The 26,013-nt window shown below is 44.0% G+C and overlaps 1 protein-coding gene across 1 annotated transcript; it reads right to left on the bottom strand.

Moving 5' to 3' along the window:
- Nucleotides 1–3,632: 3,632 nt before the first annotated feature.
- LOC121597776 lies at nucleotides 3,633–19,752 on the bottom strand. Its single transcript, XM_041923890.1, has 9 exons — nucleotides 19,108–19,752; nucleotides 12,737–13,280; nucleotides 11,897–12,649; nucleotides 6,224–11,795; nucleotides 5,946–6,151; nucleotides 5,567–5,851; nucleotides 5,198–5,475; nucleotides 4,989–5,091; nucleotides 3,633–4,895 (listed from the first exon to the last, which is right to left on the bottom strand). The coding sequence occupies exons 2-9, from the start codon at nucleotides 12,994–12,996 to the stop codon at nucleotides 4,709–4,711; spliced, it is 7,644 nt and encodes a 2,547-aa protein (XP_041779824.1). The 5' UTR covers nucleotides 12,997–13,280; nucleotides 19,108–19,752; the 3' UTR covers nucleotides 3,633–4,708.
- Between the last annotated feature and the right edge of the window lie 6,261 nt (nucleotides 19,753–26,013).

Raw genomic sequence — 26,013 nt, 5'->3', positions numbered from 1 at the left:
CATTAGCGTGAGTTAACTCAGAGTTGGTGAGATGCAATGGCGAGTTAAATCTCCGTCCCGACTACTGTGATTTACATCAATCGTGAGTTTTGCAGCTTATTGGACAGTTGAATCATCAAACATACCTTAAGATTGATAAACATAAGGTCAGATATAATGATACCTCCATCTCATAACATGGCAATAACCACCAACAAACTAATTAAAAAGTATATTTAAGAATGCCAAAAGCTTCTTTTTCTTCTCTTTGGCGTAACAACTTCCTTCCAACGCGGACATGCCGGCCTATACAGGCTTTCGAGAATTATTCAGTATCATGCAGCCGGATAGTTAGTTCTTAGCACGAGGGAATGGCGGTCTATTCTACTCAATACTTGAATCCACGTCGGCTATATTGTTAAATCGTGCCAGTTGATGACGGTACTAGTGATGGAGTACTGGAGAGCTCCGGATTGGATTCGTGAATCTACTCCGAATTCGACATTCTTAATCCGAATCCGACTCCAAAATAAATATGGCTTCGAATCCGGCTGCCACCAGCAAAAACAGATCCAATTGGCTCCGATTGAATCCGGATTACTCCGAACGAAACCCTAGCTCCTTGCTATCATTGATGTCTTCATAGCTACACATATAAGCAAAAATTCGATCGTCTATGTGTGTCAAAAGTCGGCAAAAGTCGTACATTGAGTTTTCCATGGTTTTCTGGTAGTTTCCTGGTTTTTGTACTGATAAATCTTGTGAGTTATTTTTTGTTTTCCTAATATGTTTGCATTAGTTCTACGATTTACCGATTTTTTTTATCCATTCCCACAGTTAGTTGATTATCAGTTTTCAAACAAATAATTCAAACAATTTAATGTAACGCTCAATGCATTGTAAAATCTTCTTCTTTGGCACAACAACCGTTGTCGGTCAAGGCCTGCCTTTTACCCACTAGTGAAGTGAGCTTGGCTTTCAGTGACTTATAACATTGTAAAATAGTTCAATTAAATAATACAATAAATCGCGAGCTAAGCCCAAACACAAATTGGAAATTATTTAAAAAACCACAGAGAACTTACATAGCTTTTAGCTACGTGGATATAGCGTGCGACACTGTATAGTGCAGCTGATAGAATGTTAACTAGGAAGTGTAATTGAAAGTTTGTTGTTATGAATAATTTACAAGGAATGATCAAATTTACCCAAGAACTTGAAAAGGCTAAACATGATTTCAGTACAACCAGCATCCCCCCTCCTACCGCATATTTTTTTAGTTGATCCGGATTTGAATCCGAAAGCAACTGGATTCGGATCAATCGAAATTCGGCTGCAGTCCCATTTTGCTCATCACTAGACTGTACCACTGGAGCGCAAAGAATTTTGGACACTCGTGCTGATTTATGTCTCCAATGAGTTGATAAACTCGCGAAAGATTTAAAGCGCAGTGAGTGGGTTACTAGTCGTCACAAATGAGTTGAATGATTATCGGCCAGAGCATGGACTCCGTTCGTCGCGACACCCAATCTCAACTCATTTGCACTCATGTGTAAGTAAATCATTTTTCAATGAGAAATATGTGAAAGACGAAATCCGCAAGGTTTTTATGTCGTACGCTCATTTTGAAGTGAGTGTCGAACGGATTTCGGCGAACGAAGATCATGCTCTGGCCGTATGATTTAAATCACTCATTCACTCATCCTGAGTTGTTATACACACCACTAGTTGCAAGGTATCGCTGTGTTCACGAACCATATTCGAAAACAACGATTCGCCACAACACTGTTCCAATTAACCTACTCAATTATTTCATCAACTTCTTGTTTGCGATCAGTTTCATATGTAATGACTCAATCAGTTTCCTTCCCGCGTTTCTATTGCCATTTTTTGCTAATTTCGGCGCAGACACATCAAATCAAATCGATGATGATTGTAGTTGTATGCGTTTATTTCAATCATTCATTTATTCCTGCTTTTGCTTAACTTATTTTGGCTTTTTAAGTGTTTGCTGACTTTTTTAATACGCGCAAGAACATACAAGCCGCCGCCGTAGGCGCGTATTTTCTACTCTTCCTTCCGCCAATCATCCATAATTCTACTAGTTTCCATAAGTTTCCTAATTTGTTATTTATGTATGTGTGTTTTTTTTACCAGTCCTGAGATTTTCTTACACTCTCAACAATTAAGCCACAATCACCAAATTACTTTCTTCCCCCTCTCTGTTGGCGCAATAGTTTGCGCGACTGTTGTTTTAAAGAAGTTGCGCTTTTGCTTAACCCTTTGCAGCCTACACCATCATATTTTACTACTGCGTTTTAGGTTCTATTAGGATCGATATATCTTAGCTTTAGTCCAACCAATTTCAAGCTTTTAAATCATGTATTTATTGTATTACTATTATTACTACCGTCATTATTACTTTCATTGCAGTTATTATTATTTAGTAGTTACTGTTTTAGTCACGGCTGTGGTAAGCTTGAAGTTATGATACCGTCCACACCCTTTCCCGGAACGCCTCTCTGACAGTAACAGAGACACGAACTCTATTACACTAGATGTTTGTTTAAGAAGTTAGCTAGCAGAGGTTTTGAATAGAGATAATGCTTTCGCTGTTTAGCACTCCTGCCCTAGTAGTTCGTGTCATCGTACTTTCGTCAACACTCTGTTTTTCACGTGCGCTGACATGTTTTAATAATCATTTTCTGTTAACTCATAAGCTATTTTGCTTTTTGCTTTGTTCTATTGTCTATCTATATTATTTGCGCCTGTGTAATACTGATAAAACTGGTACATCATGCAACATATTCCGTGGGTGTGTTACGTGGCTGCAGTCCTTAGATAATGTTCTACAAATGATTATATTTTATGAAACAGAAAAGTCGCGAAACAGTCAATGGGCTAATATTTGATACATTTTTTTAGCTGCATCATTTCAAAATCATTAAAATCAAACCTATTGCACTTTAACCGATGCCGAAAGTAATGCTTGGTTAACCATTCTTTGCTGGAAAGTGGTTCAATTTTGTTCATATATGTATGTGTGAGTATGCATCACCTCTCTGAATGAATTACACAGTTTGCAAAGCAGGTCCGATACGCTGCATCATCTTTGCTTTGGTAATTGCGGCTTGTCGCATGCACAATAAATGTTACAATTAGTTTTGTTTGTCACTACTACGGAACCGCTTTCAACTTACTTACTGATGTGTTACGAATGCTTTTATCACTAAGAGGTAGATACAAAATAATGATAATTTTTGAAAACAAGCAAGTGTATAATAAAACACAAATCAAAACTAAACAAACTGATCCACAAGTACATATAGGCCTAACAAAAATAACAGTCCCTGCGGCGTACAATAATAACGGTCCTCACTAACTTTATAACAAAATCTCACCTGATTAATCTCTGATTTCTTGCCTTTCAAATAACCCGCAGTCAACTAGTACTTCCTTGCTCTCCTTTCGCTATCATTTCTGTTCTCCGCTGTTTGTAAGCTTATATGAAACATATTATGTTGCTGGGACATCAGTGGCACGTAAACTAAATGCAATATTCGTGTTAGTTTGCTAATGAACCATTACTAAAAAGCATTTCTTAGGTGATATCTTAATTTTTTTTTGTCTAGTTTTTTTTTTTGCATTTGTTGATATCATTGAATGTAGTAGACCTTATGCCTTTTAGCTGCATTGAAAGGTGACTGCAATGATGCGTCCGTGTTTCCACCTGTGCATTATGTTATTTGGTATTTGGCAATCCTGTTTAAATTCGCTAATTGCTATTCAATATGCTTGTTAGTTTGCAGCACTGTTACTATTTCCTATAGATTGGCATATGTTCAGGTTTGCACTCATTCACTATACCGGCTGCGCGAATGTTTGTAGAATATTCATCTATTTCTTTGTATTGGTAGTTTGGGAAGTTTCGTAACTTTGCTCTTCTTCATAAAACAAGCTATATAGTTCGTGCACATGACATGTTTAGCTCGATCAAACCGGCAACTGATACGACTTACTAGCGCAATGTCGGGTAATGTTATAAACTGAGATCAATTCGGAGTAGGATTTTGTTCACATTAAAATCAATATATGGCGAATCAATATTGAACGAAAGGTTGCATAAATACGAATGTAGTACGAGAGCATAAGGAAGAAAAGGTGTAAAACAGAGACAGTAAAGAGAGACACAATCGACAAAAAGAAAGAAAAAAAGCATACATTGTACGCTGTGAAACAAATGAAGAATAAACTAGATGTAAATAACAATTTAAAAAGAGCTAAAGACTAAAACAAGCAAAAGACCAGGAAAAAGAACAATTAAACAAGAGACGATTAAAGAAATATACCATTATCAATTAACATCATAATACTGTTTACAATCATTGTCTATCGGTTTACCGTTTACTAACAAGGAAATCCAAACTAATTAGATAATGTTGGAGAAGGAAGATTTGTTTACAACCGAAATCTACTATTAAATAATCGCACTGGCATGGGAGACATATCTTGTACGATTCAGAATGTGCATCTGAAACACACATAAAAAAAATTGCTAACGCAAAGCGTACGGATGGTGCATAAAGTATGCATCAAAATTCATTACCCTAGCTAATAGAATATAATCACTGTTGGAGGTTTTCAAAAACAAACCAAAACGATGATGAGTTTGCATTGAGTTGCTTAAGGCAACAAAATGTGCAAATTACTTAAGTTGGTTTGTTTGTTTTTATACAAATTGAAAGCGTTGCCGCACTTGCCGAACCAGCTTTTTCTTGCCCTTATAAGCTATTGTAATGTTCTCGATCAATCGGGAAAAGTGTGCCGGTCCATCGCGTGCCAGCATGAACGTGTCACGCGCTTTGCTGAGGAAGTCGATGAAATCACTATAATGGCGCGGCGAAATGTGGGACAATCTGCAGGAAGCCAAAAATATTATTTTACACTTACTGTGACATAAGAGCGGCTGAGAAGCACTCGTAGTACAAATGTGGCGCTAAACTATTTACCTTGAGTGCGTCGTATTTACATAGGCCGAAACGGCGGCTTCAAGCAATTGATTGAGCGGTTCACGATCGTAACTGAGCTTGATGCATTGTCTCAAATTATTACCTGTGAAATGAGATACACGACATAATAGGTAATTTATGTATTTGCATTGCGCAATATAAGAGGCATGCGAGGTAAATATTATCATTCTGTGTATGGTTCTTCTTACCTCTTGCACCATGAGCGCCGAAATTGTGCAGTCCAGGCGTAGGAACGCTACAGCGCCGTAGTATATCCGATAGGACAGTGGCACACTGCACATTTTTTATCACCAATGGTATCATTTTTGATAGTTCGGGTTTGCCAAGCGAATGAGACAATGCGCACGCCCAGTGTATATCGTTGATAGCGGGATGCGTATCTTGGTTGTAAGCTAGCTGGACATTTTTCATTGCCAACATAGCTAGATTGTATGCCCTCGCTGGATATCCACGGTGTTCCATATACCTGTATGAAGTCAATAAGCCACAGGATACCAATGATGGGAAATATTATTAGTATGGAAAAAATATCCAAATCCCTTGCGATCGATACATACCGAGCAATGGTAAAGAGTTGACTAGATGTCATAATGTGAGTCGCAGCATCTATTACTATGTGATATGCGGTTTCGAAGGCCATCGCATCGTTTTCGCATAACGTCAACGCATTCAGGGCACAGTTCGGTGGATCTTTTGTAGCACACTGCAGTGCCAACGTTCGGGCACAGTTAGACAACTCATCCTGCTGGCGGAAGTTAAGATTCAGTCTCATGATCGTCGAATGTGACATGATAGTAGTAGCAACCGGTCCCGTTGCTTCCGTTGGTGTGAATAGGTGATACCTAAAGGTAAGGGACACGAAGGAAACAAACAAAAAACGAACATTAGAATTTCAATTAATCAATGTTGCATCATTTAACCAATCCAAATACATACCAATTCTGCATAATAGACATAAGGGCATCGATGCCAACATGGGACGCGCACGTTACCAACCAGCGAACCATTTCACGACGGCGCCAATTTAGACACGTAAGTGTCATGCGCATCACTTGCAGTCCCAGCTCAAAAGCCACACCGAGTAGGGTTTGACTGCGCGGACCATTCTCCGGTGTGGCGAAGCGGAACGCATCTTGGGCAAGCTAGGTGAAACAAATAGCACAAAATATTTAACCTATCAACAAACGAAAGTAGTTTATTTCGCCGAACCTTACCTTAAACAGATGCGACGAACTGTGAATGTTTCGTCGAGCATTCTGCAGCACTGCCGACAGGCGCTTGGTGTCACCCTTGGCAGCACTCAGCATTGTGGAGCTGAGCGAACATTGCTGCGTCTCCAAGTGCCCCAGTGTCCACCAGCGAGGGTATGGCGAATGCATAAAGTTATTATGCTGCAATTCGATACCGTTAACCGATGCACCCTCATTGATATTCTCCAATATCGGGAAACGCATTGCACGCAGTCCGATTTCAAACGCCAAATCGGAATGTTGGTTCAGCAAGGAGGCGAAAAGGAACCGCGCCAACGTGTGCATCGGCACTGATTCGGGGTGTATCATCTCACCCAATCCGCTCGTTGGACCACCGTCAAGCAACTGTACGCTAAGCTTCCGCAGTACGCCGACCAGACCCGAGTCGAGATCAATACTGCGTAGGCGCTGTATTAACTGATCCTGCTGCTTACAGATGACGTGCTGTGCGTACAACCCGTGGGGCATAATACGCTGCTTGCTTAACGCCAAAATGGCAGCCTCGAACGCGAGTGTTAAGTATGTCTCCTGCTTATCGGCGGAATCGGCAATAGGCAGATGACGGTACTTTGGAGCGATGATGTTAACATCTTCTGGGGCTGCAGTTCCACTGCCATTGCTTCCGGGGCCTCCACCAACAGCACCGCCATTGCCAGCATCATACGCCATGCGGCTCATTTCATTCATCTGAACAGTAACTGCCTCCGGTATTAATGACGCTTCCGTTAAACAGTCGAAGATGCATGCAATGGCGTCTAGTGGAAATTCCACTTCACATCCCACGCTACAATCGATGCACTTCGAAAGGCAGTTTGGTTTCCGGTTCACCTTTATTGGGTCCAACATTGCCGATGATGTCGATGTGCTCGATCGGCTCGGACCGGGTTGTGAAGTACTAGCAGAGCTGTTATTACTGTTGCTTCCCGAAGAGCTGCCACCAATGGTCGGGTAATTCTTCTGTTTAGCTAGTGCCACAGGACAGTCATCCTTGTGTTGGTGCTGTGCCATAGGCAGTACTTCGCATTCGGAACCATTAAACGATCCTATTATCGATCGCTCAAACGACTTTGACATCGAGCCTGAAGGCATGGGTTGTGCGTGACCGTGCCCAGATGACGCTGCCATGGAAGAAGACGACGGGCCTGGCATTCCATACATTCCACCGTTGTTGTACATTGTAGGTTGTGGCCCATTGACGTGCATTGCACATCCGCCACACGTAGATATACCACTGGAAGATGGAACGTAACCTGGACAGTTTGCCGGACCTGGTTTGTGCTGTGAATGATGTGGTGGCATTGCCAAAGAGCAACACATAGGCTTGACACAGCATGATACCGTGGTGCTCATAGTCGGTGGTCCAACATTGGCATCCGTCGGATGGCACGTTGCTGGCGCTGCTGAATGACCTGGTGCCGGTGGTGGTGGTGGCGGCGGTAATATTTCTTCCTTGTGAATAGGACAGTTACATTTGGATGGAAATGAGGAAGATGAGCTTGCCACTGGCGCCGAAGAGGCGGAGGAAGACTTTGATGCTGAAGTAGATACCGTAGCGGAGGAGCTTGGAGCACTTGGACCACCGGTTGTATTCGAGCTACCGGTAGATATGTGTGATGACACCGTTGTTACTGTGACCGATGATTGCGTCGAAGTAGCAGACATCGATGGATCGGAAACCGGTGCTCCTTGCGATCGAGATGTCGATGGACCCGGTACTGGGCACGATGAAGAAGGCGGAGGAGGGACAGGAGGAGGATGTCGGATACCAACGGGAACAATCATTGCTGCACCTGGTGGTGCATGGTGCTGATTCGCGAGCTGTTGTTGTTGGTTATGATGATGATGGTGGTGATGATGATGATTATGATGATGTTGTTGATGATTTGTTGGCATGCTCGGAAATTTCATGTAACGGTAATCGCGGCTACAATGGGGTTGCTGTGCCTGATTCGCCGGCGGTTGGTGCGATGAGGACGTCGAGCAATGGGGCATTTTACGATAGATGTCGTGGGGCGGTTGGGGTTGCATCATTCCAGCACCATTGGGTCCGGCCAGAAAATGGTTGCATTTTGAGGAGGTGCATATCATTCCACTTGAACTGCGATGCATTCGTTGCTGCTGAGGTGCAATTGCCGATGTAGATGGCATTGACGGTCCAGGTGGTGCCTGATGCTGGCCGTGGTGAGCATTGTTAGCTCCTCCATGAGATGGGCCGGCAATGGGACCGTTGTGCTTTAGCGAAGATGCACCAGATCCAACAGACTCATAGTAACATTTAATTTGGATACATTTAGAGCAATCTTTCTTCATCGCCGGTACTGGCAGTGCGTTGGGTGGGTGCAGATCCGGCATTAATGGGGCCGGTGGTGGAAGAGGAAAATGAGCTGAACTTTGTGATTGATGACGATGCGATTGGCACTGGCATCCGGCTTTTATTCCGGATGATGTCGAAGCCTGCGGTTGGTGTTGTTGCTGCATCAGATGTTGCTGTTGATGGTGATGGTGACTGTGATGCTGCTGTTGATGTTGATGAATAATTTGCTGTTGTTGGATTGCAGAAGAAGAAGAAGAAGAGGATGATGATGATGATGACGAGGAAGAAGAGGATGGTACCGGGGCCGGTAGTGCTAACAAGGAATGATGCATCTGTTTAGTAGCGCTCGATTCTTTTCTGCACGTGGACGGCTCGGGCGCAACAACTTTCAAAGGACCACAGTTGCACCGTGCTGCCGTAGTTGACGACCCTGATCCAGAACCAGAGGGTCCAGGTGTTGGATGCTCAGTGGAGGAAGTTTGTGATGGGGGTAACTTTGGTTTATGTCGTAACCAAAGAGCTTGCGCCTCGCGCTGAATTTCACGCATTGTTCGTACAACGCTCACTGATAATCTCAACGCAGCCTCCATGTGACCATGCGAACGCAATGAATCGATCCTTGCCGCCGTCATGGATATTTTCTCATGCCACAACGGTTGTCCGTTGGCATTGAAGTTGGATTTTACGCTCGGGTTGCTAGCTACAGGGGTCTTGCTGGAACCGGCAATTTGCACTGAATTGCGACTAGAGAGCTTGTAACTATCCGACTCAAGGATTCGTTTAAGGTGTTCGTTTTCCCACGACATGTTCACTGCATCGAGCGCCTTGTGGAAAATGGTACGAGGTGTTTTGTTACCATTTTTACTAACCCATGAACCATTGTTCAATTTTAGACGCTTGCAGGGTCGACCATTTCCCCCTGCATTTCCATCACCAGCGTTCGCAGGTTTAGCGCGGCCTTCGGGTGCCGCATTTCCGTTCAGCCCTGAACCGCCGGCACCAGCAGACCCATCGTCCGTGCTGATACGCCTTGAACTAGGTCCAGCCTCGGGATCCACATCCATAACGTCCGCGTCTTCCTTCGTTGATTCTTTGGACTTTTTGGCTGCATGGGATGTGGAAATGCCGCTAGGTCCAGCTTCTTCCTCATCCTCCAATGCTCTCTTGCACACTGGTTTATCTTTGTGTTGTTGCTGGTCACACTCATCGCAATCATCATGGGACATGCCAGTAGCTCTATCTACAGCCGTACCTGAAGGCATTCCCGAGCCTGAACTGGTTGGTTCCTCCAATGGGTTGATTCGCCTATTATTCAATCCCGACGGTCCAGGTTTCTCAAAGTCTAGATCTACCTCTTTCCGATGATCATCCATCCCTGACGAATTTGACGACGAAGAGGACGATGACGATGAGAAAGAAGTACCGGCAATAGTTTCGATTGCTTCATTGTTTGTACCTATTTTCAGCGTCCCTGTTGTAGACGTTCCACTCGTACCCGCCATAGACATGTCCTTTGATAGCTCGATGCAATCTTGATTGGCATCCTCGTTCACGTCGAAGTTAGGAGCGCTTACACCTGCTGGCATTGATACACTACCACCAGCGGTTGCAGCGGCGACACAATCGAAAAATTTCTTCGGCTTTATATCGTCCAAAAACACTGGTCTATTGCATTCACATTTATCCTCTCCGCAGATGCATGGGCTTTGGAAGAAGCTGACATTTCCAGCACTAGATTTAGAAGTTCCTGCACCACCACTACCACCGGCTTGATTCACTCTACCAATTACGCTACTTGATGGTGGGCCACCCATCGCTCCGTCGACATCCATTGATTCTCGAGAGCTGTCGTCATTTTCCGGCATCATTTCCGGCAATCGATGTTCTTCCTCCGGAACGTTCATCAAGTTGAGGTTCATGAAATCTCGTACCTCCCCGTCTTCGTCACGATGTTTACGACTCGGACCGGGCTCTGCTCCATCGGCAAAATTGATGTCCTGCAAAATGTTGTGCACTTGATCGACTACATCCTCCTCCATACCATTTTCATCTTCTCGACGCCTCTCTGCCTCTTCATCATCATGATGGTCGTCTTCGTCGTCATGATCGTTCAAGACCTCGCCATTCTCGTTGTTTTCTTCCTCCTCGTCTTGACCATTGTTTCCAGCCCCCTCGTCCTCGTTCGCTTCATCCATCTCGTCATCAGAATCGGAGTCCGTTTCGGAGCTATCGTACTGGTCGTTATGATGATTGTTTCCTCCTCGATTTCCATTATCTCCATTTCTATTTTTCATCGCACCATAGCGATGGTTAAAGTGATTACGATTTGGATGATCGTGGCCACCTCCTCCTCCTCCGTTAGGTTGATTATTATTGTGATGTTGCTGGTACTGGAGTTGCTGATGGTGATGGTTGTAGTACATCATGTTGCGTAGATTATTTTCGCGAAAGAATCGATTCCGATCACGCTCCCGTTCACGATTCGATCGGTCGCGTACACTTTCCCTACTGGACGATGGTGACGTTCGCAGGTCAGGATCTTCCTGTGGACATACCTCACTTTTCGACCACTTCTCCAACAGCGACTTCCAGTGCATGCGTTCCGCATGCGACGATTTTGGGTTCAACACTATGCACACCCACAAGGCACCGAGTTGATCCCACAGTTGGCGACATTTTTCCGTCATTGGCGTGCCGTGATTTTTCCACAGCACTAGTCGTGGGTCACTTAGGAACTGCTCAGTAATTAGTGTCAGCATACGGGCACCGTTTGAGTCTTGAGCACGCAACATTTCTCGCACTTTGCCGAAAAGAGAATTGAGATGCTTACTGCTGTAATAGTAACTACCCTGACCGAGGTACGTTTTCACCGCTTCGCAGACCTGCGTTTCGTCCAGATGCCACGAATGATCGTCATCCTTGGAAGCACCCGCTGTCGGATCTGGCGCACCGCAGATGGAATTGATTTCCGAGCGCTGCTGCAATATCTCATCAGCAAGACGCTGGGCCGTTGGCAACACTTCCGTATGATGTTCGGCAATTAGATATTGAATGAACTTTTGTAGCTGCTGTCGGTTCATTTGTAGTAAAGTCTCTGATATAGGAACGCGTAGTTTCACCGAATCAGCATTCCGTATTCGGTAGAGGGCTAAGGCGACCACATGATGGCACCAAAATATATCCTTAGTATCGCAGCTACACGTGACTGAAGTTATTTTACATCTGCCGAAGAGTAATATTGAAATGTTAGAGCATGTTTTGTAGCTTATTGCAAACATTGTGGACATTTTTTTACATATTAACACACATATATACAAACTTACCGATCGAAGCTGACGGATACTTTAAATTTCTTATTCTCTTCCAGTCCACTTGTGTTGGAGCCGTTCTGCCCACCAAGGGACATGTTATTGAACGCATCTCGGTGGTCCATATTGGCTCCGTTGAAAGGCTGCTGCCCATTTGGTGGCTGCATTTGCTGAGCGGCCAAACCGATTGGCTGTTGAGCAACAACCACCATATGAGGTCCACCCGGCGGTGGAGGAACACCGACACCTGCAGCGGCTGCGGCTGCCGCGGCTGCTACAGCGGCAGCGGCCACCTGTACACCCACTCCAGCCGCTGCTGGTCCACCACCACCTGCGGCAGCCCCACCTTGTGGTTGCACTGGATGGACCATTGCAGGCGCCGGTGGTGGTGGGGACAGAGGAGGTGCATGATGATTCTGATGCGCATGGTGCTGTTGCTGTTGCTGGTGATGATGATGCGCCGGATGATGCTGATGAACGTGATGATGGTGCGGCTGCTGATGATGATTGTTGTGATGGTAATTATTGTAAAGATTCTGATTTGCTGGAGGCAATGGATAACCCAGATCATTATTGCGGCTTCCGGAAGACGACCCAGCATTGCCGCCGCTGTTGTGGCGTTCGATTTGGTTCGGTGGGTGTGACCACACAATCCCACTTAAATGGAATCCAACTTGAAGGACATTCTCCACACAACCAGTTTCAACCAATTTGAGCCCAGTGCAGAAGCTCAAGCTTTGCGATTCCACCGAGTTTATCGAGGAAACCCTACAGGGGAGAAATAAAAAAATCAATTTACATTAGCTATCGCACATACGTACATTACCAACTAAACCGCTCCATTGTTCAACTCACCTGGACAAGGAACTGTACATGCAGATGTCCTTTTCATTGCGAGGAAAGGACCAAAACACGATACGCCTCTGGACCGGTTCCGGGATCCGGTCGTAACGTTCCTCGATCTTCTGGAATGGTTCATTCTGAGCTACGATTCGGGCGGTGATGTCCAGGAGCGAGTACGGTTGGTGGTAAGGTCCATGAGATTTGGCTGACGTGCTGCTACTTTTACTACAGTTGGACGCTTTGGCAGGATCTCGGCTGCAGTAAAACATCATTTAGCTCCTTTTTATATCGTCTATGCGACGGATATTAAATTAAGGATATGAATAATTCTGCACCGATTCAACTCCGACCTAGCGGCGCTAGTTGAAGTTACCCAGCAATTCAAACTATATCCTAAGTAACGTGCTTTCGATGAAAAAAGTATTTTTAGCTGCTTAACTTGCTAAACCTTGATTTCAGCGGGTGAGAAGAATATCGGATGTCCTCCATGTTGCTGCAGTCACATAGAGATTCTTCCTTCAGCTGATTTTCAAGGAATAGTTGTTTGCTGTACAATCTGTTGAATAGAGTCAAAATGGTAGAACATATTGTAGCTTCACATCATATAACAATATATGCAATTAATTTAACAGACCACCTTATACACCAACACCAAACAAATGATGACCTATCTACTTCAACGTGACCGATTCCGAACAACTACTTTGAACAAATTGGAAAATTTATTTCTACTCTCTAGATAACTTCCAGCTCCTTGTGTAAGCGAAGAAAACTGCTAACCATCGACCAGTATCGCCAAAGTATTCAATGAGCGATTAACCACCGTTCGGTTTGTTGTAAAGGTCGAAAATTTGACACAGAGGAGCATTATATCAGCCGATGATTGATTAGAATTGAACGAGTAAATGATTGATAAAATAAATTTCGTATTCGCTTTCGTGGCACGATTCCAACCGTAACCGAATGCTGCTTAATTACAATACAAAACCGTATCCGCTCGATTGGAAATTATGCGCTGCTTTCGCATTGCATTCCTGAGAGAACAATTTAAATTTTTCTCTGTGTTTTAAACCAGGATCAGGAAGGGCGCTTGTTAAACTTGCCGTTAGTGTTCGTATCTTTTACCTATACCCTCTCGTAACTACAAAGTTAATCCACTTGAACACATCGATTCGTGTCCATGTTCTAACGGTAAGCTAAAATCGATCTACTAAAACCGACCCACCACCAGCACCAGCTGTAAGTGGAAGAAATTGAGCACTGAGATATGATTATCGTTTTTTATTCTTCGTCTGTCCCCTGCGCAGCAAACCTTACGCCGTCGTTGCGCCGTTACGATGGGGGTCCTCCACTCCGCCACACACGCTATCTGGAGTGTCATTTCAGACCAGAAAAAGCCACGAAAAACAACACTCGTTTCTCTCGCATTCTGGTTCGTCCGGTTCCGCCGAGCCGATGGACGGGGATGAGCGGGGAGGAGGTTTACAAATTTTATTGATGGCCACATACAGTGCTGCGCGCCTAGCGCACGGGAGTTGACTGGGCGGAGGAGTGTAACGATTTCCATCTGGGTCCACTCCAATCCACCCTGGGGAGTGTGGCATGCTAGTAGCGTGCTACGTGTGTATGTGAGGCCGTCAGGAGGAGTGCGCTGAAATAGTATTGCACTACCCACTTTCCACGTGCCGCGGATGATATTTTCGATGGCGCCGCGCACATGTAATACTATTATTTTTTAATAGTAATAAAGTTACCATCAAGCAGCCCACATTACAGTGTACATATACACAAGCAGCTTTTCACGACGGCACATGGTGTGTGCGTGTGTGTTTTCTGGCATAGTGGTTGCAACGATATTACAAATACCGTACCAAGGAACCAACAGCGAACTTACAGTCGGTACGGGGCTGCTGCCACAAGCAGGTACCCCCAACAAAGTGGCAATATCCTCCTCTTTGTACGGGCAGCAACAAACGACTATACACACAGGCACATAACATACACGCCTTCTCGAAACCCCCATGCGAGCCATAATCGAGCAAACATTCCACAAAAATAATAATCCCGGTCGGTTCGGTTCCCATCATCCTAAGAAACACACATCCAAGCAGTCAGCGTAATCGTAGTCCAGCGGAGGTCTCTTCTCTTTCTCTCGTGCTTTGATTATTTCCCGACAGTACACACCACGGATGAGACTCCGTCACCGAGGCCGTCGGTTCGAGGGTTTCTTTTTTATGCCCAACTTTGGCCGATTCAATTTCCACTTGCACGGTACAGCGCGCGTCCATGTAGTGGTGCACACCGTCATCATCAGCATCAGCAGCAGCATCATCATCATCATCCTTTCGCCAGTCGGAATGTTGGTACTGTATGGTATGAGGCGCACACCACACAGGACCGTCGAAAAGAATCCCCTCCCGGACGATATGTGTGTGAGAGCACTTCCTCCGTTGGCGGTCGTGCTAGGAGGCACTCACCGCAGCAGCCAGCCGCCGCCAGCCATGGTGCTGCTAGCCAGGAGGCATATTACTTTTTATGAGCTCTCGTGAGGCAAAGAAGCTGAGCTGAGTCCGGCTCCGGAGGCTTCCTCTTGCACATCGAGTAGGCGGCGACGTGAGCGCACCGGAGACGCATTCACACGTTCTCTCCCTTTCCATATGGTCGGCGACCACGGGCACGGACGCACAGCGGATGCGGAATAAGGAAGGCAGATCCCGCCAGAGCAGCAGGAAGCAGGATCGAAAGAACGCTGGGACGGATCCGCGAGAGCGTTTATAGACGGTTCAAATTGCATTGCGACGGCGCAGTCGATGTTTACATGGGAAACTTAGTGAAAACAAGCGCGTTTTTCTCGCGTCCGTTGGTTCCACAGCACAGTGCGAAGAGAGTTTGGCACACTACTGCAGCGTAAAACCCATTTAAGCCAGCAAATGTTGTTTGATGAGTAATCGATTGAATGTTTCTTTAGGACACACTTCCCTTTTTCGTTTTCAATTAAAAAAGACGGAGAGGACAAAGGATTTCACTCAGATGGTTTGCGGCCATTGCAACGAATGTTAAATATAAATTTTATATTAACAAGCTGTAGGAAATTGCTACATATAGCAAGGGGAACAAAGAACTGCGCAGGGCTTGGCAGTACTTTAAATCGTATATCATATAATGAGCAATTTAATGTAAAAAAAGGTTCAAAAAGGTGAACGTCATTTTTCGATGATTCGGCTAATCGACAGAAATGCCGACCGAACCCAAAAGTAGAGAAGATACGGATAGGGCAGTGGTGCAGAAAGAACCTATCATCATCGTCATCTTCATCGATGGTCTCTCTCCCCTGCAACGGCCACAGGATCACGCTGGGCACTTTTTTAATGCTCTTCCTGCGATCCCAAACGTACGAACGGCTGTGTTGTTAGCACGGAACGGAGCATTCGTTCGTGGGCATTGTAAACACATGTTCTTTTCATCCTCCCTCCTTTTGATGCCCTGCCGTTCTATTTCGACTGTTTGCACTATGCCGTCTCGGTTAGGGCCTTCGTTGCTGTTCTTGCGAGGCCGGGAGAGCAACAAAGAGAGAACGCCAAAATACAGCATTGCGAGCGAGAAAATCCATCGCAGCATGCTGCTAACTAAACAACCAACATCGCCTGTCCCGTACGTAACGTAACCAGGGTGTGTAGCGAAAGGGAAATAAAAACCCATTTGTGTATGTCAAAGATTAAAAGCTATCATTTGATCGCACACAAGCCCTCCGTCGTTTGCCAGTGTGAGAAAACAAGCGGACGGTGACGCACACCAAGGCACTTTTTTACACCGATTCTGCTCTCTTGCGTGGCCGGATGGGAAGTTTCCCCATGCTGCATTAAATTAGTGTGTTTAGAACAGTGAGCTCGATCCGGCAAAAGCATGGCCACCTTAAGAAGTTACCTAGCATACTTGCGTAACACGTAAACGAGATTTTTCATTACATATAACAAAAACTGGTGAGACACGATTTTAATTGAACTTGAACTTTTTGTTAGCCTTCGTAAACAAACCGAGAGAATTCTAAAGAAGAAACAAAAAAACATACCAGAAGTAAGCGAATGTGCAATTCTCTCTTTCTCGCAATGCCTACAGGGGAAAAGAGAACTCTGCCCTTTTTGGACAGAAGGGACAGAATTCTAGCACCGTATGCAATACGAGCCGGGTTTGCTGCACGATAATAGATTCCCCTTCGCAGCCTACAAATGTTTTCGGCCAGCTTCCTTCCAGATGGTACAGCCACAGGGAAAGGTATACACGCCGGTGAAGTGTAGACAGAATGCTTCGATGTGTTAGTGAAGAGCATCAGAACAAACATTTGCCGTTTTTTCTCGCTTCTGTCTGTCACTCTGTCTCTGTCTCACTACCATTACCACCACCACCATCACCTGCGACGGACGGATGGACCCATTTTTCGGGCGCAGGTGGCTTTCCAGACCGTGTGCGCCGATCGTTATTCTTGAATTTATCTCAATCATTGCATGAAATGGGCTGCCCGAGAAATGGAACAAAATGTCGGACCGAACTCCGGCTGGGTAGATCGTTAAATTAACGTACCGTGTATTATTAAAAAAATAAATCTTCACGAATCGGTTGGCCACTATTTCGACCACGTTCGTTCTGCTAGAATTGATTTGGATGGCTTCGAGGCAGGGAAGGTCATTTTTCCGTTTGAAGTTATTTTCCTAATGTTCACCGAAAGGATGGATTGAAGGCTTTTTCGCTGTATTCTTTCACCGTAGGGTTGCGATGCGGACGTTTTTTGGTGGCTACGGGGAACGCCGTGGAGGCCGCCATCAGCCTTGCTCAGCATATTCCCAGACACGCCTAGGAAAAAGCATACATAATTGAATTTGAAATTTTGAATTCAATTTATTCTCTATTGTTGGCCAACTTCAAAGCAATTAATATCTGTCAAGTCGGATATTATTGGGACATGCGCAGTGTGGCCCGGTGAACGTTATTGGGCATAATAACACGATTTCTGCGGTAGGGCCATTTTGCTGCTGTACTTTGCAGCAAAAACACTACCGAGAAGAAAAATACGTTGATAACGCAATAGACGACACATTTTCATCTTTCTCGGGTTAGAACATTCATCTACCATGGTCTGCGTCCGTACCGATCGATCGGCCCGGGGTTTGACCGGGGGCATCCGATTCGGGCCTTAATCATTGGCAAACAAACAAATGAAAACAACCCGATGCTTGACAGACAATCCAGAAAAGTGACATTCGAGCCCTACACATGCACACAGCATTAGTGTTGAGTAGAGGAAATTCTCTCATATTTCATCCACCTTGTGGTGGTATGGGTAGACAATTTATACTCTACCTATCTCGTTCCGCTTCTTGAGCGCTCCGCAGCGCAACAAAAAAGATTGCCTCTTTCTCATTCATTCGCCTTTCCTCTCTCTCGCTTTGTCCCACATCGTTCACCTACCCGGTGTGTAGTTTACTATCGCAAGTCACGCATACCACACCATCATCCCACCATTCCCAGCGGATTATTCGTTTATCCTCTCTCTCTTTCTTTCTTACTCTTTCTCTATCGCGCTAACGCCCCAAAGCCTGTGTTTATGTCACCTACACTACTGCAAGCGGTATTATACGATTATACGGTCCCAGTAGGCCAGTGTATGGTGCGCTAATAAAACCTTCCTTTTTATACACACCTTTACCTATGGACGAACAAAAGAGACGCCACATCCACATCAAAGCAGGCGAACTCGCTCACTCTCTCGCACACGCTGCCGATGTGCTTTGAAACGTGCAATAAAGAATTATTTACATAAATTAAAAAATAAAACACTGATCAAATAATCATAAATTTTTCCCATTTCTACGCTGCTCGAACTTTCGGAAAGGATCTATTTTCGAACGGGATATACATGGGAGAAGCAGACACAGTGGGAGAACATAATAATGAACGGAAAGGCGAGTTTCCTTTCCCGAACACCGAAGAGAGTGAAAAAAATATATATGCGTTTAACAAATTCTTCACGTTCGCCAGCGAAACAATCGCTGCCTCATCGGAGGAGCTGGACGGCGAAATAGAATATCAATTGAGCTCCCAGCCAAAAGGAAAAAGTTTTCATCCATTTTGTCCACACTGCATTCATTAGTTAGGGAGGAGATGGGTTTTTTGCCTTCTTTCCGTTGTCCCGAAAACGACCTATTGCGTCCCCATTCTTAAAGGACCGACCGCGGATGGCGCAGGGCGGGCGATTTTACGAGGCTACAGGGTCATTTATCAAGTGTTTTTACGGCAATTGGTATCCTTTGCAGAGGCAGTGCGCGAGAACCCAGCCTTGCCCACTTGGATAAATTATAGTCGTATATATCTTTGCAAGTCGTACGTACCTGGCGTGATTGTTTGCAGAAGGTACCACCTTTATGTGAAGGAAACTTAAATTGTACTAATTTTTACAGCAATGCACCACCGGAACTGCTTAATTCGCAGCAATAACGAACTATTTCCACTGCACTATGACCGACGACAAACCCATGACATAATCGATAACATTTTCGTTCGAATCCCATTAATCGTCGGGGTTCTTAAATAGCTGCGATTAATCTTTTCCAGATGAATAATGCACCGACAGCTCCATTTGTTGTCGTTTTTTTCACTACCTATTTCACACCACACTATCATGGGCTCTCACTCCTGCATACACCTGGTATAGACACTACGTGTGGTACGTGCGTATTCTTTCCCGAGATATGGTCCGGAAATTGTTCTCGGCCCATAATATAATTTTCCACAAAAGCACGCACACAATACTAAACCATGCAAAAGGGAATGATTTTCTACGCACTGTGATAGCATCAAGCGCAGCAGATGACTGGTTTGATTGACACGATTTTTCTTCAATGAGTGGTCTCCACAAAAACCTTCATCTTGGCCGCAAGAAGTCTTTCCTCGTTCTCGCTCTTCGATTGAATCACTACTACTGCGTTCTCGCACTTGGAAGTTGGTTGAGCTCTGAAAGTGTGTAGATGTGTGAGCTATGTTTTTAGGTGCGGTTATGTGTGCGTGTATCTTATTTTGACTGTTTATTTTTCTGGCGTTGTGCGGTTATATCGAATGATGGAGTACTCACACAAGCTTAGCTCGTTACCCAACTAGCAATTTTGTTCCTACAAATGTTGCTCATTTTCACCTGCTAACACCAATCATACCCACCAATAAAGGCCTTATTAGACGGAGGAAAATAAAGGCGTCCCCCGAGTTACGACCCCCTCGAGTTACGACGATTCGCTGATACGCCGATTTCGATTTTGATAGTTAAGGCTGCGCTCTGGCACCAATTGAACACGACATCCGACTCGAACAAACCCATATAATCATATAGAGGTGCACTGTCAGACACAAACAAACAAACAAGACAAACATGTCAAATCCCATACATTTTTCATGTTCGATGTCGTGTTCGATTGGTGCTAGAGCGCCGGGTAAAAGTTGTCATGGAGACGAAATTAATGTATTTTTTTTTAATTTCTGTGCTGATAATCGTTACACACACATTTCCACAGACACCACAATATCTCCCCGGTTTTGAATATCTAGATCATGTAAACGGCTTTTGGAGGAAAATTAATACATTATCGTACATTATTTTAAATAAAATACACGATTTCATAGATTCCAACTCTTCAATTTCGGTTGTAAACTTTATATTCACTGATATTCGTCAAACGACTATTTCGACTTACACCCCAAATAGCCAGCTCGTACTTTATAGCTGATTTAGGGCTGTTTAACGAAAAATCGTTCCGATCCCATATAACCAAGATACCGAAAACGCCACCAATTTCTTGTACTAAAAATCCAGTTCCATCAAACAAAGCTAAAAAACTATCAGTTTGGTGGGTTAAGCCACACGGCCACAGAAGCAGCCACCACTTCAATTTTGTTGAAGTCAGATTTTTATGCACGGGCAATTTATTTGCTCAACATGTTTCACCTGTGTTAAAAATGTTATTTATTTGTGCAAAGAAAGCAATTAAACGTGTGTGTTTAAGTTGGTTTGTTGTAAAACATTCATGTGTAATATGTGTATATGTGTGTTTGTTTACTTGCGAATGAACTCTTCCATTTCGCTGGTCAGTGCATAGTTTATAGACTAATAATATTGCTTAAGTTGAAGTGCAGTGATGTAAGTGAATAAATTTAATCAACCGAGGAGTTCAAATCCTGTCCAGCATATTGACCTAAACCAAACCTTGACCAAACTTTTCCTCAAAGCATTTTTGGAAAAGGTGGGTTAAGGGTGGACAAGATAAATACATCGGATCGGAACTGGAAGCTCCGATTGTTCTAAAATTTGGTGGGTTAACGACTGAATCGACCACCACAAACCCACGTGGGTTTGGAGTGGTTTTACAGTGGGTTAAGGACGATTTGGTTATTTGGGATGTCATACTTTGTGACTGATTAAGAGATACACGGTACTTTGCGGAACTATGGAGCTTTTTAACAGGCACATGGTACTCTTTGGAACTTTGCGGCTGATTAGCACTATGTGTAGGGTTCATGATGGAACTTGACGGCTTGTTAAATAAGGGTAATGACCTCCCAAATAACCAAATCGTCCTTAACCCACTGTAAAACCACTCCAAACCCACGTGGGTTTGTGGTGGTCGATTCAGTCGTTAACCCACCAAATTTTAGAACAATCGGAGCTTCCAGTTCCGATCCGATGTATTTATCTTGTCCACCCTTAACCCACCTTTTCCAAAAATGCTTTGAGGAAAAGTTTGGTCAAGGTTTGGTTTAGGTCAATATGCTGGACAGGATTTGAACTCCTCGGTTGATTAAATTTATTCACTTACATCACTGCACTTCAACTTAAGCAATATTATTAGTCTATAAACTATGCACTGACCAGCGAAATGGAAGAGTTCATTCGCAAGTAAACAAACACACATATATACATATTACACATGAATGTTTTACAACAAACCAACTTAAACACACACGTTTAATTGTTTTCTTTGCACAAATAAATAACATTTTTAACACAGGTGAAACATGTTGAGCAAATAAATTGCCCGTGCATAAAAATCTGACTTCAACAAAATTGAAGTGGTGGCTGCTTCTGTGGCCGTGTGGCTTAACCCACCAAACTGATAGTTTTTTAGCTTTGTTTGATGGAACTGGATTTTTAGTACAAGAAATTGGTGGCGTTTTCGGTATCTTGGTTATATGGGCTTGGTGGAACTTTATTGCTTTTTAATGCATGACATCGGTACAAGGTGGCTCTTGTCAAAGTGTCAAAGACGGACGCCGGCAATAATCTCATTGCTGCTGCACAAGTTAGATTCGTTAATTGAAGAATGAATATTGAGTGAAGTGATTGTAAATTATCTGTAAATTGTGTAAAATGTTGTGTAATTAATCAATACAAAGGATTTAAAAAAATATATATATCAAAACATATAAACAAATCTTGTTGTTTATTTCATCGATGACGCTTGCTTGAAAATAAAACACACAGAAAAATAATCCCTGGCATCGTGGCATAAGGAAGCTGCTTAGGCGCTGTTTGAAAGACCCACATAGAACTTTGATGCTGTTTATCTACTGCAAAAGGCTAATTAGAGCAGCGTGCCAAAATGAGCTGCTTAAGCAATTCTGCCTATTTGGGACCTTACTTTGGGACATTTTTTCGGTCCCAAATGCAGTCGTATCTCGTGGGACACCTGTACTGTCATTCGATTTTGGAATCTATCCGTCAAACAGGGTTTGACAGATATATACCAGTCGGAAAATCGGAATTCGGCATGCTCAATTCCGATTTGCTCGAGAGTAGATTTTTACTGTTGTAGGAGCGATTGAAAGACGATGTAAACCGTTCTAAGAGTGAACTAAGACTAACTACATTTATTCGATATTCAGTGTAACCACGGTTGCTGTAACCAATGGCTACTTGATTACAACTAAGACATTGCTATAAGCAATCCACCACAGAGTCCCCCTCAGTTACGCCAAGAACCGAACACGGTGACCGGATGGCGTAACTTTTGTTCTTTCGTTATCTTCATTCGAATCCTTTTCGCAAATATATGCTGGTTTAATACGATCAATCGAAATCCTTCGTTTCTCACCGTTCATATTTAAGTCCATATACTTTTCATGCCTTTCGATTATTTGAAAAGGTCCCTCGTATGGGTGTGTAAGAGGCCGCTTGACTGAATCGATTCGAACAAAAACGCTTTTGCAACTTTGCAAATCCTTCGGAACAAATACCGATCGTTTGTCATGATGCGAGTTTCTGATTGGTCCAATTTGTTGCATGGTCCGGCAAAGCAGTTTGGCAAACTCTGAGCGACATATTTCCGTCTTCGAGGGTTCCAAAAAATCGCCAGGAATTCGTAGTGGCTGTCCGTATGTCATCTCGGCAACAGAACAATCGATATCTTCCCTGATAACAGTTCGCAAACCGAGCAGGACCAACGGCAGTTTATCGCACCAACGTTTCGAATCGACACAAGTGAGCGAAGTTTTTAACGTTCGATGAAAACGCTCGATAAGACCGTTAGCTTCGGGATGATACGCTGTAGTACGAATACGGAGAGCCCCAAGAAGCCGCGTCAATTCCGTGAACAATTCGGATTCAAATTGTCGTCCTTGATCGGTCGTGATTGTTTCTGGAACACCAAACCGAGAAATCCAACATTCGCAAAATGCTTTAGCGACTGTTTCTGCTAGTATATCTGGCAAAGGAACTGCTTCCGGCCAACGACTAAACCGGTCGATCATCGTTAATAAATACCGCTTTCCGTTCGACGTCGGAAGTGGTCCAACCAAATCGATATGAACATGGCGGAAACGACTTTTTGGAAGCTCGAATTCGTTGAGCGCCGCAGATGTATGCCGATGGATTTTCGATCGTTGACAATCAATACAAGATCTGACGAAGCGGGCGACGTCTCGATTCATTGAGGGCCAAACAAACCTTCGCGCAACCATTTTTCTCGTTGCTCGAACACCGGGATGAGAAAGGCAATGGATGTTACGAAGAACTTCTAACCGTTACTTCTCTGGTACATACGGTCTGACATGTACATTATCCGACACATCACAATACAGCAATTGATTAGTTGAAACAGATGATCTTAACTGCAAGTTCATTGATGTAGTTCGATCAGCAAGTAGCTTCTGTAGTTCTGGATCGTCATGCTGCGCTTTCGATAATAATTCAAAATCCACTGTTGAAGGAGCTGAGATGGTGTTGACTCTGGATAATGCGTCTGCAGCAGAATTGTCTTTGCCACTCATGTGCCGAATATCTTTTGTGAAACTCGAAATGTACTGCAAATATCGTTCTTCATGAGGAAGATGATTTGAATTAGAATTCAGAGCATACGTGAGCGGACGATGATCAGTATAAATAGTGAATTCTCTCCCTTCCACTAGATGTCGAAAATACTGCACCGCTAATTTCATGGCTGTTAACTCGCGACCGAAGACAGAATACTTTTTCTGTGAAGGGGAAAATTTCTGCGAGAAGAACCCCAGCGGTTGCCATGCGCCAGCGACATTTTGTTGTAGAGTAGCTCCTGCCGCTGTATCCGAAGCATCAATCATCAGTCCCATTCGTTTTGACGAGTCAGGATAGGACAATAAAGCTGCGTTTGCTAAACTTTCCTTGCATTTCACGAAAGCTTCGTCTGCTTCGATCGTCCACTGAAGTTTTCTTGTATCGTTTTTTCGATTCCCAATAATGAGTGCTTGCAATGGTTGTTGCAATGAGACAGCATTCCGGATGAAGCGTTTGTAACCATTCAGCAATGCCAAAAATCGTCGAAGATCCTTCACCGTAATCGGACGACTGTAATCAACAACGGCTTGAACGCGATTAGCTTGAGGTTTGATACCAGATGCATTGATGTGATACCCCAAAAAGTTAACTTCTGTTTGGACAAACTTGCATTTGTCCAAGTTCAGTACCAAGCCGTTTGATTTGAGACGCTCAAAGACAGTTCGCACGTGCGATAGGTGTTCCTCCTCATTAGACGATGCAATGCATATATCATCGACAAACACCACCACAAAATCCAAATCACCGAAGACATGATGCATAAAGCGCTGAAATGTCTGGCTCGCGTTGCATAATCCAAATTGCATCTTCGTAAATTCAAAGAGCCCGAACGGAGTGATTACAGCAGTCTTTGGAACGTCGCTTTCCTCGACCGGAACAAAATGATATGCTCGTACCAAATCTAGAGTGGTAAAACAATTCTTACCTAAGAAATTGTTTAGCAAATCGTGAATATGTGACACAGGATAACGATCTGGCACAGTTATCCGGTTTAAACTCCTGTAATCTCCGACAAAGCGCCATTGACCATTCTTTTTCGGTACGCAATGAAGTGGACTTGCCCAACTGCTTTTGGAAGGGCGACAAATCCCGAGCTCCATCATGGTCTCAAATTCTTTTTTAGCGGCTTGCAGTTTGTCTGGCGGCATTCTACGAGGTTTGGAAGCAACTGGAGGTCCAGTGGTTTGAATATGATGGGTTACATTATGTCTTACCTCAGTGCGCATTGTCGGCGGGGCGGTGATTTCTCGAAATTCGACCAGCAAGTCTCGAAAAGGATGATCTTTTGCTATAGTTGTTACACCGTAAACCGAATATTTCGATAATCCACAAACAGTTTGTAATTTCGTACCACCATCAATAAGTCTTCTGTTTCCAAGATCTACAAGAAGACCAAAATGCGCGAGGAAATCGGCACCAATAATTGCAGAAGTAACGTCGGCTTGCAAAAAATTCCACGAAAACTTTCGGCGTAGTCCGAGATCCACTGAAACAAACTTGCTCCCATACGTTCGTATTTTCGTTCCGTTTGCTGCATGGAGTAAAAACGGCGATGGTTCTCGAGTCTTCTCTATCTTGGATGCAGGTATTATCGATACATCCGATCCCGTGTCGATTAAGAACCGAATACTAGAAGATTTGTCGAAGATTTGCAGACGGCGACTAATTCTTAATCCGCCCACCTCGCCAATTTCGGATGGGCGGAAATCTAGTTTTTTGACTGATGATACTGACAAGGGCTTCGACATCGCGTAGCTCGATTTCCATACTTCCGGTGATACCAACAGATGTTTTCATTGGTACGATTTTGAGAAGTGGAACGCAATCGACCGCGCTCAGGTTGCCGTGCTTTCATTTGGCGTAGCTCTACTTTCATGGCAGCAACTTTCAAAAAAAAAAAAAATAAAAAAATAAAAAAAAAAAAAAAAAAAAAAAAAAAAAA

This window comes from Anopheles merus, chromosome 3R (assembly GCF_017562075.2).
Source record: "Anopheles merus strain MAF chromosome 3R, AmerM5.1, whole genome shotgun sequence".
Lineage (NCBI taxonomy): Eukaryota > Metazoa > Arthropoda > Insecta > Diptera > Culicidae > Anopheles > Anopheles merus.
The sequence above is the reverse complement of the archived record's forward strand: the minus strand, read 5'-3'. Positions and strand labels throughout refer to the sequence as shown.

What these genes read in the sequence shown, in the direction of transcription:
- LOC121597776 (XM_041923890.1), bottom strand. Translation starts at nt 12,996, where the DNA reads ATGATGTTTTACTGCAGCCGAGATCCTGCCAAAGCGTCCAACTGTAGT. An exon ending in CAACTCTTTACCATTGCTCG is followed by an intron (nt 5,476 to 5,566) that starts GTATGTATCGAT and finishes GACTTCATACAG; the next exon opens with GTATATGGAACACCGTGGAT. An exon ending in CGGCGCTCATGGTGCAAGAG is followed by an intron (nt 5,092 to 5,197) that starts GTAAGAAGAACC and finishes CTCATTTCACAG; the next exon opens with GTAATAATTTGAGACAATGC.